Source organism: Didymella exigua (genome assembly GCF_010094145.1).
Source record: "Didymella exigua CBS 183.55 unplaced genomic scaffold M421scaffold_1, whole genome shotgun sequence".
NCBI lineage: Eukaryota > Fungi > Ascomycota > Dothideomycetes > Pleosporales > Didymellaceae > Didymella > Didymella exigua.
The window spans coordinates 32983-47596 of NW_022984775.1; the positions used below are offsets into that span (position 1 = coordinate 32983).

The 14614-nt window shown below is 54.2% G+C and overlaps 7 protein-coding genes across 7 annotated transcripts; 4 read left to right on the plus strand and 3 right to left on the minus strand.

Moving 5' to 3' along the window:
* Positions 1–1280: 1280 nt before the first annotated feature.
* On the minus strand, positions 1281–1832 carry M421DRAFT_96891 (uncharacterized protein; the record flags this gene model as incomplete). Its single annotated transcript, XM_033598435.1, has 2 exons — positions 1281–1782; positions 1813–1832. The coding sequence occupies 2 exons, from the start codon at positions 1830–1832 to the stop codon at positions 1281–1283; spliced, it is 522 nt and encodes a 173-aa protein (XP_033454056.1).
* A 1287-nt stretch (positions 1833–3119) lies between these two features.
* M421DRAFT_414864 (uncharacterized protein) lies at positions 3120–3979 on the plus strand. Its single transcript, XM_033590483.1, has 3 exons — positions 3120–3427; positions 3475–3596; positions 3652–3979. Exons 1-3 carry the CDS (start codon positions 3176–3178, stop codon positions 3830–3832), a joined length of 555 nt encoding a protein of 184 aa, XP_033454057.1. The 5' UTR covers positions 3120–3175; the 3' UTR covers positions 3833–3979.
* A 799-nt stretch (positions 3980–4778) lies between these two features.
* M421DRAFT_96892 (nuclear movement protein) lies at positions 4779–5398 on the minus strand (the record flags this gene model as incomplete). The annotated part of the gene is made up of 2 exons (XM_033598436.1): positions 4779–5126; positions 5174–5398. 2 exons carry the CDS (start codon positions 5396–5398, stop codon positions 4779–4781), a joined length of 573 nt encoding a protein of 190 aa, XP_033454058.1.
* A 372-nt stretch (positions 5399–5770) lies between these two features.
* M421DRAFT_12 (ANTH-domain-containing protein) lies at positions 5771–7964 on the plus strand (the record flags this gene model as incomplete). The annotated part of the gene is made up of 5 exons (XM_033587285.1): positions 5771–5818; positions 5898–6138; positions 6258–6448; positions 6497–6608; positions 6658–7964. The coding sequence occupies 5 exons, from the start codon at positions 5771–5773 to the stop codon at positions 7962–7964; spliced, it is 1899 nt and encodes a 632-aa protein (XP_033454059.1).
* A 902-nt stretch (positions 7965–8866) lies between these two features.
* Positions 8867–9916, plus strand: M421DRAFT_414867 (uncharacterized protein). Its single transcript, XM_033590484.1, has one exon. It carries the CDS (start codon positions 9046–9048, stop codon positions 9712–9714), a length of 669 nt encoding a protein of 222 aa, XP_033454060.1. The 5' UTR covers positions 8867–9045; the 3' UTR covers positions 9715–9916.
* A 798-nt stretch (positions 9917–10714) lies between these two features.
* On the plus strand, positions 10715–13256 carry M421DRAFT_414869 (aspartyl-tRNA synthetase). The gene is made up of 2 exons (XM_033590485.1): positions 10715–10987; positions 11034–13256. The coding sequence occupies exons 1-2, from the start codon at positions 10756–10758 to the stop codon at positions 12896–12898; spliced, it is 2097 nt and encodes a 698-aa protein (XP_033454061.1). The 5' UTR covers positions 10715–10755; the 3' UTR covers positions 12899–13256.
* Positions 13075–14448, minus strand: M421DRAFT_15 (transcriptional repressor rco-1; the record flags this gene model as incomplete). The annotated part of the gene is made up of 1 exon (XM_033587565.1): positions 13075–14448. One exon carries the CDS (start codon positions 14446–14448, stop codon positions 13075–13077), a length of 1374 nt encoding a protein of 457 aa, XP_033454062.1.
* Positions 14449–14614: the final 166 nt, after the last annotated feature.

Genomic DNA, 14614 nt, shown 5'->3' on the forward strand with positions numbered 1-14614 from the left:
GACAAGGGCGGCAGGGCTGACGGGATAGAAAACTCTAGATTTAGCAATGTCGCGTACGTCGCATCGCAGCCTTGGCTAGTAGGAACGTTATTCTCATTGTGAAGGCCGAGATTGCTTGAAAGTCAACGCCTCGAAAGCTATGTTATGCTGGTTTGCTGAAGGCTGGCTGAGCCTGATATTGCGACGGAGAAATGGCATCGATCCGCGAGCGGGAAAGTAGATTAGTGACAGTTTGTAGATGACGACAAAGAGCTGAAGCGCCAGAGCACTAGAGCGCGTGCATGCACGTCGATCGGCGAAGGCAAGTAAGCAGATCGCTGCATGCTAACATGCACTCGTGTTGGCTCAATCAGGATGCAACGTGACGTGGTTGGACCTAAGAATATCGATGTAGAAACAATTCGCAAACAGATTTAAGACACCGTAGCGAAGGATGCTAATGCGCCTCGACGGCTCCTCAGCCGGTGCAACATCATAGGCCAATGACTACGTTACGACCGTTTGAAATACGGAAGATGGACACTACGTTCAGCAAAAAGGCAGGCCCTTCAGCGATGGTCCTTGGACAAGATGTTCGGCAACCCTCAGGTGGTACATGAATGGAGTATGAGCTTGAAGACTCATTGACGGATGCATACAAGCACGTTCAGTGATGCGAGTCATCCTGAAAATAACAAGCACCGGTCGTAGCACAAGGTTCCAACGCCGTGTTGCTGGTACCTACTCGTTGTCCGGAAGTTCGAGACCTCCGCTGGCCTGAGAGTGGTGGCCTGATAGGGCTGGGGATGTCGGCCTCCCTTACCCAGCCTATCGGGTGACGCGCATGTGAGCGAGTGATCGAAGCCTACTACACTCGGTGCAAAGTCTGACTTTATGCTTTCGCCGAGAATCCATAAGTCGATGTCCTGGCTCCGCAGCAGGTGATGTTGTTGCCTTGCTCAGGATCCCTTTCATGGACGAAACTGACAGTTGCAAGTCTACTGTCTCACAGTCTTCGGGAAAGTGCTGGCGCATGCAGAAGTCTCCGTCAAGCGAGTCGCTCGCGCTGCAAAAGTCGACCTTCCATGAACAGGATCAAGTTTGCGTGGTCTCGTTCGCTTGGCACATGACATGCCAAGACGTTGCGCTTAATTTGGTATGCTTAGATGCAGCGATCGCGTCTCGTCGGAGACTGGCACTGGCGCGAGGCGCTTTTCCGCAGTCGATCGGCATGCTCACTAGTGCAGCTGAGCTGACTTATACACTATTCTTACACTCTTAGTCTTACACTACACCTGTAGTCACCGAGGCTTTGTATCGTGGCCGTCTCCATCCTCCTCCACTATCCTTGTCTCCCCCGCTCTGAGCAGGGTTTCTCCAAGGCCGTTCGGCGCGTCGTCCGCTGATCGGTATATCGAGTCGTAGTTCAGCCGCCCTCGCAGGATAGACCGAGCCTCTTTTAGGTTCGCGATGTCCAAGGTCCACATGGTGCCACCTACAAGCATGAGTCCTACACTGAAGCAATTCATTGTAGCCAGATTGAGTGCTTGCAGCGCATCAGACATAGGACTGAAAAATTCATGGGGGTTCGTATTTGGCGCGTAGAACGATGGCTTGGTTCGAAGCTGCCGCCTCCAGACGGCCTTTCGTGTGATGGCTGTTGTTGCGAGAATACATGCAGAGCCAAGCCAGAAGACTGACAATTGACGCAACGATCGTGTTGATGTGACAGGCGTGCGTTCGAAAGCGGCCTCCGGTGGTGACTGCAGCGGCGGACTGTCTTGCGCTGGGCTGCTCTGCGAGCTGTTCTGAGGCGCCGAGTTGTTGACCGGCGGAGGCGAGGACCTAGTCATCATGCGAATGATTGGGAGCTTATGTGTAGCTTCCATGAGCCGACGTAGTGGTTATGCAGGTAATCCGGGGTAGTATGGACGGGAAAGCTGCAGAATCAGCTTCTCCTGCTGTACCGCATGCGGACCCCCGAGATGATATTTAACGATGATCAGGCTGCTGTACCGATCAACAGATGTCGCAGTAGTAATTTCAAGATGTGATGAGTGGTGTAATAATTGTATACACACGATAAATGGTGGGTTTGCAGGGCAATGGCGTGTTGTGATGGGTTGTCATTTGCGTTCACGAAAAAGTTGGTGCAACGGAGACTCAGCCGGAGAAACCCCGATGCTGGTACTGGTAGTACACCTCGAATAACATCGCCAAGGTATTCGATGCACTACAGCTCACGCATCATGGCTCGCGACCCTGCTCCAATAGGGTGGGTCCCTTTGACTGGACTTTCGGCGTTCTGCCCAGACGACTGCGGTGTAACTACATCAAGACCACGCATGAACTGCTACCCTAACAAATAGCTGAAGCTGGCAACTGCACACAAGCAACATGCACGACCCTCACCTCGGGCCCTACAAATTACCATTCCTGGGATATATTCGAATGAATCACCTGAGGTATCCTCCTTATGTAACTAATTTTTCTTTGTCTTCAGACTCTCTACCTGCAGAGCAACCGTGGGCTGCATCTGCCAATCTTGAAAATATGCAATGAGGTCCAGAGCTGAGCTTCACGTCTGCCAAGGTATGGTTGACATGATAGCGGCAGCTTCAAGACTACTGTCAGCTCCCAATAGTGTACGCCAATGAATCCCTGATCAGGTCAAGAATATACCAAGAGCGCAAGGTGTGCTCGCTCGTGCGTGGGCGACTCCAGCCCTGTTCACCGTTAAGGGTAGCACCACTCCCAATCTGGGTATGTTTCTCATGCCAATCGGAATAAGTAATGACTTCTTGTTGCCTCCAAGGTCACCAATGGAATTTCGTCTGACCAACACCACACACCTACAGACGCGGGACAGTGAGAATACTATTGCCAAGTCCCGTATAAGCGACTTCTGACCACGTACATGTAATCATGCGCTACAATGTCCGATAAGCAGGAATCAGACTATTGAATTTGGCTGATAGTTGAGCGAGGCGTTGAGGATGTGCGCACTCGAGCATCACGGAGCGTGCGAGTTGAGACGACTCAGACGAGGCCTGAGAGCGCGTGACGCAGGTGGGAATGTATAAAGCCAGCAGTATTTCCTCTGGAAGAGTATTATCAGCAGAAGCAGACTTACAGCAACAGCACTGCTCTTATTGCAATTCATTCGCTCCGTTGTCCTCCTACGACAACTATCAAAATGCTCGTCCAATCTACCATCATCGCTCTTCTGGCTTCGGCCGCCCTCGTTGCAGGTGCAGCCTTCCCAGGCGATCATGACAAGTACAAGACCACTTGCAAGGCAGAGTACAAGACAAAGACCAGGGTAGATCATTACAAGAGCACATACTACGAGACCAAGACGAAGAACGAGCCCTACGTGACCTACACCACCAAGACATACGTCACCAAAACTGATGTACCGTATACCACCACCAAATACGAGACAAACGTAGGTACCACTAGTCAACTCTCAAGATGCCAAACTCACAGCCACAGACCAAATACATCACCAAAACCGAATACGAGACGAAGAAAGTTCCCGTCACCATCGTCACCCATACCTTCAGCACGGAGAAGAAGTACAAGACCGACAAGTCCACCTACGTCGAGAGCAAGACGTGAGTCGTGCCCAGCACATACTCACACGTGAGTGCATACTGACCAGACTCTCAGCTCGAAGGGTTACAGCCACAAACCCATCACAAAGACCGAGACTCGCCCCTACACCACCACCAAGACCTACTATGAGACCAAGACGAGGGAGACCAAGGTGCCCACCACGAAGTACGAGACGAAGACAGAGCAGAAGTGCACAACTATTAAGTGCGACTCCAAGTACGGCTGCGGGTACTGAGCGGTTCCTCAATTGGTGCCATACGTCCTACTTTGTTATGTTGTCCTGCAGCGGCACGTAGCATCACGATGGGTGGGCTCGGATCTTCGTCTAACTCGAATCACTCCTTATGACTTGACGAGATTATGATAGCGATGAAGTCTGGATAGCCACTCCTTGGTAATAAAACCTGTTATGCTGATCCACTTGTGTTAAGTTCAATACATACCTGTTAGTCTCCTCTGAACGTGTCTCCCGCTGCATTCGATACCGTGGATTTTCTACATGGCGCTCTTGAGGAGGTCCACACTCGTACCCAAGTGACTCTCGATCTAGAAGATCGGCGACGTTGATTGCTGAGACCACATCCTATGTGGTTGCTCGCTTCCGCTTCGGTCTTACACCTGCGAAATCGCCGTCATAGAAAGCGTGTAGTTCGAGCCGGAGACCTTTTCCCACGAGCGACCGCCTGAGCCTCCTCCACAGTTGCAGGCCTCTGACTCCTTCTTGGCATACCTTGAGCCAGTTGCTCCCAGTCCTGGAACTCTGTTCGCGCGTCTTCTATATCAAAGAAAGATCTGAGTACCTGGATCCTGTGCTGTGCATAGAGGCGGACATTCTTGTTTCCGCCAGTCAGGCCTCAGAAGTGGGGCGATGTTGTTGTGGGTATTTTCGCCCATGCGAGGATACCTTGGAGCAACCCAGGTCAGCCCACCTAGTGACCAAATAATCGTATATCGAACAATTTTGCATGCGAACATCACTGCGACTTCTCTTGGCGACACCGTCACCCACATTTACGTTGCGCTGTATTTGCAGTTTTCAACAATGTTGCTCGAACGACTGGTTCTTACCGAAATACCACCTGATTCCTGCACTCGCTATGCAACACAAGCCTTCAAGCCATTGTAAATTTGGGTATCGTTATGGAATGCACGTTGTTCTTCTTCCCATGCGTTTTAGTCCTTCAGCCCATCTTGACGTTCGAGAAGTCCATCTCAGGATGCTGCACCTTGAACTGCTCCAGGATGTCCAGCTTCTTCTGCTCGTCACTGGTGGGCTTACCCATCTCCTTCTGGCGCTGATCGAACATCATCTTCTCGACCATGCCGCGTGTCTCGCCGTCCAGGTCGCCCAGCTTGCTGTTCTCGGGCTGGATCTTACTGGTATCGATCTTCGGAGCCGAAGTAAGCACGTGCGCCCACCATTCCATCTGGTTGACCTTGTCGAGGTGGATCTCAATGTCCTTCCCTGTGGCCGTGGTGCTCAGAGTCCAGGTGGAGTCGTCGACACGGATGGGGTGGGGGAGCTCGCCCTGGCAAGCATTAGAAGAAGCCCATGCAGGAATTGGAGAGACTGTACGTCGATGACGGGCGACTGGCCCTTGATGCCGACCCTGAGCGTGTTCCTGGTGATCTTGACGTCCAGATCCTTGCCCTTAAATTTTGACTCGATGGGGACGGTAATGTCGAGGTCCTTGATCGTCTGGTCCCACTTGTAGGGCAGAGCCGCCTGTTCGGCCTGCTCCTTGGCCTTGGCCTCGGCATCGAGCTTCTTCTGCTCCTCGGGCGACGGTTCGCTAGACATTTTGTATGGGTTGGCGTGGTGTTTGCAGGCGTTTGCAGGTGTTTGGCGGGGAGTGTTTGACAGTCGATCCCCTGCAAACATTCGTCATCGCCTAGCTGGCAGCTCCGCCAGTGGGTCCATCCTCGTTATACGTACAAGGCTACAAGCACCCCGGCCCGCTAACCACGTATCTGTGCTGCCGCAGCCCGAACGCCGCATCCCCTCGCCCATCGATAGACGCGACCTCAGTATTCTTTTACCTGGCCGCGCCGGTATGCTGCGATAGACACAGCGGAGCACCGCCGCACCCTTCACGACCGCCCGCGACCCAGCAAACCTCGACGACTGCTGCGACCCCCCGGTAATCCCGGCTGTACCGTCGCCCGAGGCCCAATGGCAAGCTCCTTCGAGAAGAGCGTGAAGGGCGGGACGAAGATAAAGGTACGCTCCAGTGCTATAAAAGCTGGCGCAGCGCATCCGGCCCAGCTGGTCATTGCAACATGCTAACGCGTACACACAGCTTGCAGCCCCAAAATCAAAGTATGTCGAGCATATCCTCGTCGCGACCCATGCAGGCGAAGCAGGCGTCGCCGAGATCTTTCGCGCCCTTACCAATCGGTTGCGCGACTCGACCTGGACAATCGTATTCAAGAGTCTGATCATCGTACACCTCATGATACGGGAAGGCGAGCCTGAGGTCACACTGAAATACCTGGCACAAAACCCAACGAGAAAGCTCGCTATCAATTCGTTTACAGAGGGTATGTCTTTCTGATTGGAGGACTGGACCACGGCGGTTTACTCTATGTCGAAATGCGATCCAGGCTAAGCGCAGGGCAACGGGCTGCTTGGTGATACTGTGCTGACGTATGTGTAACAGTGCAGACTCAGGGCCATAACATCAGGACCTATACGGAATATCTGCTTCGTCGCGCTATCGAGTACGGCGCAACAAAGGTCGACTACGTGCGCGGCGGCGAAGGTCGCCTCAAGCGATTGACAGTTGACAAGGGCCTGCTTCGAGAGGCAGAGAGCGTTCAAGAGCAGATCAGATATTTGCTCAAGTGCCAGGTACCGTTGATTGTGATTGTATGAGGGCTCGGTTCTGACATATGGTAGCCATTTGATGACGAGCCAGAGAATGAGATCACACTGACTGCATTCCGGCTACTTACCATGGACCTGCTCGTCTTGTTCCACGTCATGAACGAGGGTACCATCAATGTTCTTGGTAAGACATATACTCGCTCAGCAGCTCTACTGCCATGCTGATGGAGCAGAACACTATTTCGAGATGTCGAAACCCGATGCAACACGCGCCTTGGCTATCTATCGAACGTTTGCGAGACAGACCGAAGCTGTCGTGCAATATCTCAGCTTAGCTCGCTCACACGAACACTCGACCAGATTAGAGATCCCCAAAATCAAACACGCTCCAACCAGTCTAGCGGCATCATTGGAGGAGTATCTGAACGACAAAGACTTCGAGATAAATCGTCGACAGTACATTGCAGAGAAGGAGGCCAAGAAGAATGGAGGAAAGCCGACGAATGGCGCGAGCAACGGAGCTAGCAAAGCGCCTGAGCCACGACCTACAACATCAAGCCAGCCTGCTAGCCACCCTAGTGCTCAGCCACAAGCAGCACCAAAGGTCAACGCCAATGCGCCTCTCATTGACTTGTTCGCTTCCCTGGAAGACAACCAGCAGATAATGACAACGCAAGCCCCCATGCAACAGCAATACCATCAGCAAACAGGATTCGATCAAGGCTTTCAACAGCAAGACTTTCAGCAACCAGCTTTCCAGATGCCTCAACAGACCGCGAACGGCATGGCTTTTGCTCAACAGCAGCCGTTTATGCAACAGAGTGCGCAAGGTACAAACCCGTTCCAGATGCAACAACAGCAGCAGCCGCAACAACAACAATTGCAGCTACAGTTTACAGGCGCAGGATTCGGTGGCTACACACCGCAACCCTTCAGCCCCCAGAATAGCCTTGCGCCAATACCTCAGAATGGCGTGCCAGATTTCTCCCAGCAACAGCAAATGCAGCTCCCTACCATTACGGAACCGATGCAGCAGCAGCAAACATCTACCAATCCTTTCCGCCAATCGATGTTGCCCAGCATGACAGGTGCACCGGAGCCAAATCTGCTCAGCAATCCGACTGGCGCGAGCTCACTCGGCCGCTCTGCGACAAACCCCTTCGCGAAGCAGACCACAGGCTTTCAGCAGCAATCGCCACCGCCGATGGGCTCATCACCGTTCGCATCTCAACCCTTTCTCTCCTCGCCGTTTGCGTCGCAACAACAAGCACAACCACTCCAGCCAACACCTACAGGCACGAATCCGTTTGCAAGAAACGCATCACCACAGAATGCCACCTCACCGCCAGGTGGTCTGACTGTACATGCGACTGGAAGTACAAATCCGTTTAGGCAAAGTGCATTTGTCAACCAGCAGACCGGGCAAGGCTGGCAAAATACTGGTGGTGGTACAATTGGCGGCATGAGCATGGATCAGGTACCCACACAGAGTGTCTTCCCACGACCAGGGCAACAAAACCAGCAGAACTTCTTGGGATAGACACCGGCGAAGGTCTGGTGGTGGTGTGAGAGTGACATAGTGTTCCTGCACAGAGGAAGTAATGCGGTCATGTGATCGAAATCACTCTGACTTTGGGTATGCCATGCTAAGGCAGGTATGGCGTTGGGATTTATCACGTTGCTTAATTGCCTGCTTTTGTTACTGGAAGATACACCCACGTGAAGCTGCGACAGCGCGCGGCGCAACAATTAAGAGGGAGATGCAAAGAACACTCGTGAGCAGACGAGCCAAAGGTACAGGGAGGGCTCCTTCGTAAGCTTAGTTGATTATGCATCCAACGGTCGTTAGAAGATCTGGGCGATGAACCGAATCATTGATACCACAGCACTCTGTGCACTTGACGAAACTCAGAGGAAGAGGCACAAACGACAAACAATGCGGCTCTGCGCGATCTCGGGCGACAACGACGGGCCAGCGAGAGGCCACCACCAAGACTGTCAGACATCACCTGCGTACGCGTTCCCCGCGCCAAACGACCGTTCCCGACACCAAATTTCGTACCTGGCACCCTCGTTGTCAGACGGCCCCCAACCCTCTCAAAATCACTGCCATTGGTGGCGACAAGTCACGCACCCACGAAACCTATCTTCAGCTCACCGACCACGTTTCCCAACCAGACGTCATTGGAATCTGATCGAAGTGATCGGTCAGGCAACCAACGTGTTCGCATGTGCGGTGAAGATGTCCATGTGCACCGACCGAGAAGCCTAGCGCCCGCCAATCACAGCGCGGCAAGACAGCTCTGCCACGAACACAGCCACTTGCGGTGCAAAGGCGCAGCTTAGATGTGGGTGTAGGGATGATGCGTGAACGCATGGCTAGGCAAGTGAGACATGGTGGACTATGGATTTACAAGGTGAATGAATGACTCTGGGTATTTGCTTGGACTTTGTCCTCCATCATTGCAGAGAGTATAAATCACTTCATCGTCCACCCTCGGACACTGCACTGCTCTACAACCATCTCATCCTCTCTACAAACGCGCTTGAATACATCCAACGTTGCTAAGCACTTGAATACATCCAACGCTACCAAGCACTTGCTCACTCACAAGCCTGCCATGCCATCCTTCGCATACCACCACACCCGCTCCCGCTCCCGCAGCCGCGAGCGCACCCTACCTCCCCTCCCGCGGCGCACATCCTTCAAGCGCCAACGTCTCTTCCCCTCCGACTCCGACGAGGAGTACGACGACTACCCCTACTCGGGCGCACACCGCCCCTCGCGTGCCCTCGTCACGCGCAGCACGCCCTCCCAGCTCGAGCGCTGGAACATATGGTCCTCGCCCCATCGCGAGCAGCGGTGCGACTCTGGCGCCGAAGAAACGAGCCACGAGCGAAGACGCAGACGCGCGTCCTTCGCGGATCGAGTGAACGAGGATGGGGAGCGGGAGATTCGCGTCCGGGTTGCGAGACTGAGGGAGAGGGAGACGAGGCTCAGCCCCCTGCCGGCGAGGTGTCGTGCCGAGTCTGACGATGAGAGGGTGAGGCCGAGTGTGTGGAGTGCTGAGCTTTTTAGGAGGGATAGGTGTGTTAGTGAAGATTATGAGGCGAGGGAGCGTGCGCGGTCGAGGTCTAGAGAGCGGAGGAGGGAGAAGTTTTGGGATGGTGATGATGAGGATGAGCTTGTCGATAGGGAGTTTGATGGGGAGAGGGTGGTCAGGTATAGGAGGATCAAGAGGACGAGGACGGACGAGTGGAGACCGCTGTCTGGTTGGCGGAGGTCGTGAGGGCAATTCCCTGAAGTGAATCCTGTCTGTTCCAGAGTATGACGTTGCGAATTCTGCTTTGTCCTTCAGAGCGAGCTGGATTAAATGGGCGGTATCTGATATTCCTGATGTCCTTACTCTTTCAAGAGTGGATGGCGTTACGGCTTTGAGGCGCACAATACCCAGAAGCAATCAAAGTATGTGGTAATAATAAGATTGAAGTTGTCGGTGGACTATTTGGCATCTGATTGTATGTGAAGTCAAACGTTGATGCATCGCCGTCACTGACAAGCAAGAAAGCTTTGAGTTGAAAGACATGTCAACTAAAGATGGCTTGTCGCATTTGCTTTACGTTCCAAATCTCGATAGAAGCGGAAGAGGAATGATTGGCATTGCGTTGAGATGTTGTTCTTTCGCTGTTCCGTTAAGAAGGAGAAGGTGGGTTGCCTTGCAGCTTCAAATGTATACAGCGATGATGATTCCTCATCTCGAGTGCCTGCGGTTGCGCACTTTCCAAGATTGGTGTTCTCCTCCACATCACTGTGCGTGGGATGGGTGAATGATTGCATTGTTATATTGGAGGTAATGTACATGGCCCATCCAACTCGTTCGATATCGATCGTGATCGCGTCGCGCAAAAGCGCAATGACACCGTCCAGTTTGGAAATCAGAGATGCTGTAAAGCGTCCGTTCTTGTAACAAGAAGGGTGTGCCGAACGCGGTTGTCATGCACCCCTCCACAACCACCAGCGGACCACTTGAGCCCGGTAAAGGGAGAGTTCGAAGGCGGGTGAGGAGGACTGCTCAAATTAAACACGCTGAGCTTTCATCATCTTCGCGTCGAGTTAGTCTGGGTGGTACGGAGAGTGGACGCAGGGTGGCTTACAGTAGTTAAACTGGAAGGATGGAGAAGAAACGAAGGTTTGGGAGGGCCGAAACTTTTGTGGCAGGCGCGCTTGGGCCAGGCCTTGGCAGTACCCGTTCACTTTTCCATCAGTCGAAGCATCATCACCAGTGGCATCGAATTCAGGCGATGAGCCTTTGATTAAATTGTTTTCAAGTATGAGTTTAGTGCACGCTTCACGGCATGCTGCAGGTCGCAGCACAGTCGTACGAAGCTCGTACGCTGAGATATCTCGATTCATTCGAACACGCCATCACGGGATCACGTTCGATCGCACACCATTGTGTTCGAGAAACACAACACGATCGATTACGAGTCTGCAGTCCAGTGCTTCCGAATCGTCGCCAGAGCAGAAGTTTCGCAAGACGTTAGACGAATACAAAGAATCAAGTATGCTTGTCATCAGTTTTCTCTATCAACTGCTCATACCTCGCAGCGCAGATTACCTCCTGGAAGCACCTTGATGATGACTGGATTGAATTGCGAGCTGCAAATCTGGTGCACAACAGAGCGGGCCGGGATGTAGAACTGTGTGGCTACCTTAGCACCAGACGTGATGTGAACCAAAAGCTTTCCTTCGCCATGCTACGCAGCAAAAATCAAACGTGGTGCATCCAGATCGTCTCAACAGGTAACATTGAGGGCGAGGAGGCAAGAGCTCATGTCCGTCTTAGGACGTTGAGAGAATGGACACCCGTTGTGATTCGAGGCAAGCTTCTGGAAAGAAAGCAGGCTAAGAACGACACCTACCTGGGGGTGAAGATGATCACAGACCGGGAAATCTCACTCTCCAGCATCACTCCACTCAACGAGATGCCGAGCGATATCATCATCAAGCAGGACACGGTGTTTGGACCTGAGCAGCGGCACCTACAGCTGCGCACCGACCGCGAGCTGCGCAACAACATCATCAAGAGACAGAGGGCGATGAAGAGGGCGCGATTGGAGTTGGCGGATCAGGGTTGGAAAGAGGTCGAGACGCCAATCCTCTTCAAGTCAACCCCGGAAGGCGCACGAGAATTCCTCGTACCGACCCGAAACAAAGGTCTCGCGTATGCGCTGCCTCAAAGCCCGCAACAGTACAAGCAGATTCTCATGGCCTCTGGATTTACCAGGTACTTCCAGTTTGCGCGTTGCTTCCGTGACGAGGATTTGAGAGCCGACCGACAACCGGAATTCACACAGCTTGATATGGAGATGTCATTCGCCGCAGAGGAAGACATCATGGCTGAGATTGAGAGGCTTCTGAGAACTCTCTGGTTCAGAGTGCTGAAGCAGAAGATCCCGGAAAGGTTCCCACGGATGACCTACCAAGAGGCTATGGCTTCATATGGCTCAGACAAGCCTGATCTTCGGTACAACTCAAAGATTCACGACATCACCCAATATCTGCCTGCCGACTTGATCGGCAAGGTGACACCACTCCAGCAGCCTACAGTAGAAGCCTTCAAGATGTCAATCTCCTCCGACCCCAAGGTCACGCGAAAATTCATCTCCAGCTTCTTGGACAGCGCTGACGGCAAAGCGTTCCTCGACAATGCGGATGGCCAGCCGGGTGTCTTTGTTGGCGATCACGCAGCTCCCATGCAAGGCCTGGGACCTCTCGGCTATCAATACGTGATGGAAGGTCCTGAGGCACTCGCTATCGAACATGGCGACTTGCTGATCTTGCAGGCACGGCCGACGGCGCCATTTGCAGGCGGCTCGACAGCACTGGGCAATTTGCGCCTCGCTTTGCACAAAGCCGCTATTGCGCAGGGACTCGTGGACGCACCTGGCCAACACGAGTACAAGTTTGTTTGGATCCACGACTTCCCTCTCTTCTCGCCGGCCGTCGAGTCTGAGCCCGGTCAAGGCGGTACTGCCGGTCTAGCAGCGACGCACCATCCGTTCACGGCACCCAAAACAGCCGAAGACGTTGATTTGCTCCTCACTGCGCCGGAGAAAGCCACCGCTGCGCACTACGACATTGTGGTCAACGGGGTTGAGCTCGGCGGAGGAAGTCGCCGTGTGCACAACGCAGCAGTGCAGGAGTTCATCTTCAGCGACGTGTTGAAGATGAAACCAGAGCGCGTGGAGGACTTCAGACATTTGCTCGATGTTCTGCGCTCAGGATGCCCGCCGCACTGTGGCATCGCGTTGGGGTGGGACAGGCTCATGGCTATCATGTGCCACAAGGAGAGCGTGAGAGATGTCATTGCGTTCCCGAAGAGTGGCAGGGGCGAGGACCTAATGGTCAAGAGTCCCAACAAGCCGACTACGGAGCAGTGGGACACGTATGGTCTGCAGGCAAAGATCTAGACGGGCTGGCAGGGTGTATGACAAGGGCTGGTAGTGTTGTACGATATTTTGGCGATGCATGTCCGGCGTTGCTGGTCGTGTGCACAGTATCTTGTAATTGACTCGCGGCGGTGCATGTCCGGCGTTTGGTGGTATGAACAGTATCTTGTATTTGACTCGCGCTACAACCCACCGCCTCAGTCCCAGAACTTCAGCACGCCGTTCAGGTCGCCGGTGATGACCTTGGAGGTCTCGCGCGGATGCCACTGCACAGCCAGCACCGGGGCGTCGCTGGCCTGGATCTTGTGCCACATCTTGCACGACTTCCAGTCCCAGAAGCACACGTAGCCGCCGCTGTCGCCCGAGGAGACAAACTGGCCGTCCGGGCTGATGGCGACGTCTGGGGCGTAGCCAGCGACGTTGTGGCCGCGGTAGCTCTTCTTCCTGTTCTGGCGGAAGCGGTCGCTGGTCGAGTAGACGGTAATCTGGTTGTCGGACGACTGGAAGGCGGCGTATTTCCCGCTCGGGTGCGGGGCAGCGCGCACCATGGAGAACATGTACGGCTCCGCGATGAACTTGATGGGGACGGGGATGCCGTACTCCCAGGCGCGCAGAGATTTGTCGTCGGAGGTGGTGACGAAGCGGCGGTTCTCGTCGCAGAAGACGATGGTGTTGACGGGGCCCAGGTGGTGGTCGTATTCCTGGACCATTTCGCCGCTGCGCGTGTCGTACTGCAGGATCTTCTTGTCGCTCATGCCGGCGAGGAACTCGTGCGGCGTGGAAGGGTTGATGCGGACGACGTGCGGCGTCTTGCCGGTTGTGAATTTGTTGAGGCATTTGCCGGTCTCGGTGTCCCACAGCTTCATGTAGCGGTCGTAGCTCGCGGATATGAACTGCGTGCCAGACGGGTTGAAGTCGATGTCGTTGACGGACTTGGTGTGGCCGGAGTAGGTTCGGAGAAGCTCGCGCTGGTGGTATACGTCCCAGAGAGCAATCTTGGAGTCTGCAGAAGCAGAGAGCAGGAGATGGCCGCTGTCTGGGATGAAGCGCACCTGCGTGATGGACTTGGTGTGGTACTTGTACGTGTGCACGAGCTTCTTGGGGATGAAGTTCTTCGGCTCGTACTCTCCGGTGAGCTTGACATCGAGGTCGGTAGGCACGTGCATGTAGGTCCGCCCTTGGTAGTCGTACTGCTCGCTGCCCTTGAACTCGGTGGTCTCGGCCTCGGCCTCGGTGTCGTGGTAGTCGGTGCCTGCGAGCTTGTGCGGCGCGGCGTCTGGGTTCTCCTCAATGTCGTCTTCCTCGTATATGACCTCGACCTCCTCGTCGCTGCCGAACTCGTCGTCCGAAGCTGCGTCTGGCCGCTCTTCCTCGTACCGCGCCCATGGTCCCTTGTATGCGGATGCGCCCGTGACGACAGCAGAGTCGCCCTTGGCCTCTCTCTTCCTCTTCTTGGACGCTTGCCCTCCTTGTATTGCTCGGTGTGCCTGGCGGAATGTGTGGTCGCTGATGTACGTCTCGGCGGCGAAGCCAGTGGGCACGCGGCCGGCGCCTTTCCCTGGCGCAGACATGGCGCAGGCAGGCAGTCTTCAAGGGTGGCCTAGTCGGTGCAGGTGGGAAGGGAGTCTGGGGATTTGCGGGGATGACTCAGCAGTGCAGTCGACGACGATAGGTAGCTGATACCCAGACTTGAGAGGAGCAACAATGTGCTGGGAGCTTGGGGAATTTCGTGGCTGA

What these genes read in the sequence shown, in the direction of transcription:
- M421DRAFT_414864 (XM_033590483.1), top strand. Translation starts at nt 3,176, where the DNA reads ATGCTCGTCCAATCTACCATCATCGCTCTTCTGGCTTCGGCCGCCCTC. An exon ending in CCACCAAATACGAGACAAAC is followed by an intron (nt 3,428 to 3,474) that starts GTAGGTACCACT and finishes TCACAGCCACAG; the next exon opens with ACCAAATACATCACCAAAAC. An exon ending in ACCTACGTCGAGAGCAAGAC is followed by an intron (nt 3,597 to 3,651) that starts GTGAGTCGTGCC and finishes CCAGACTCTCAG; the next exon opens with CTCGAAGGGTTACAGCCACA.
- M421DRAFT_414867 (XM_033590484.1), top strand. Translation starts at nt 9,046, where the DNA reads ATGCCATCCTTCGCATACCACCACACCCGCTCCCGCTCCCGCAGCCGC.
- M421DRAFT_414869 (XM_033590485.1), top strand. Translation starts at nt 10,756, where the DNA reads ATGAGTTTAGTGCACGCTTCACGGCATGCTGCAGGTCGCAGCACAGTC. An exon ending in AGACGAATACAAAGAATCAA is followed by an intron (nt 10,988 to 11,033) that starts GTATGCTTGTCA and finishes CATACCTCGCAG; the next exon opens with CGCAGATTACCTCCTGGAAG.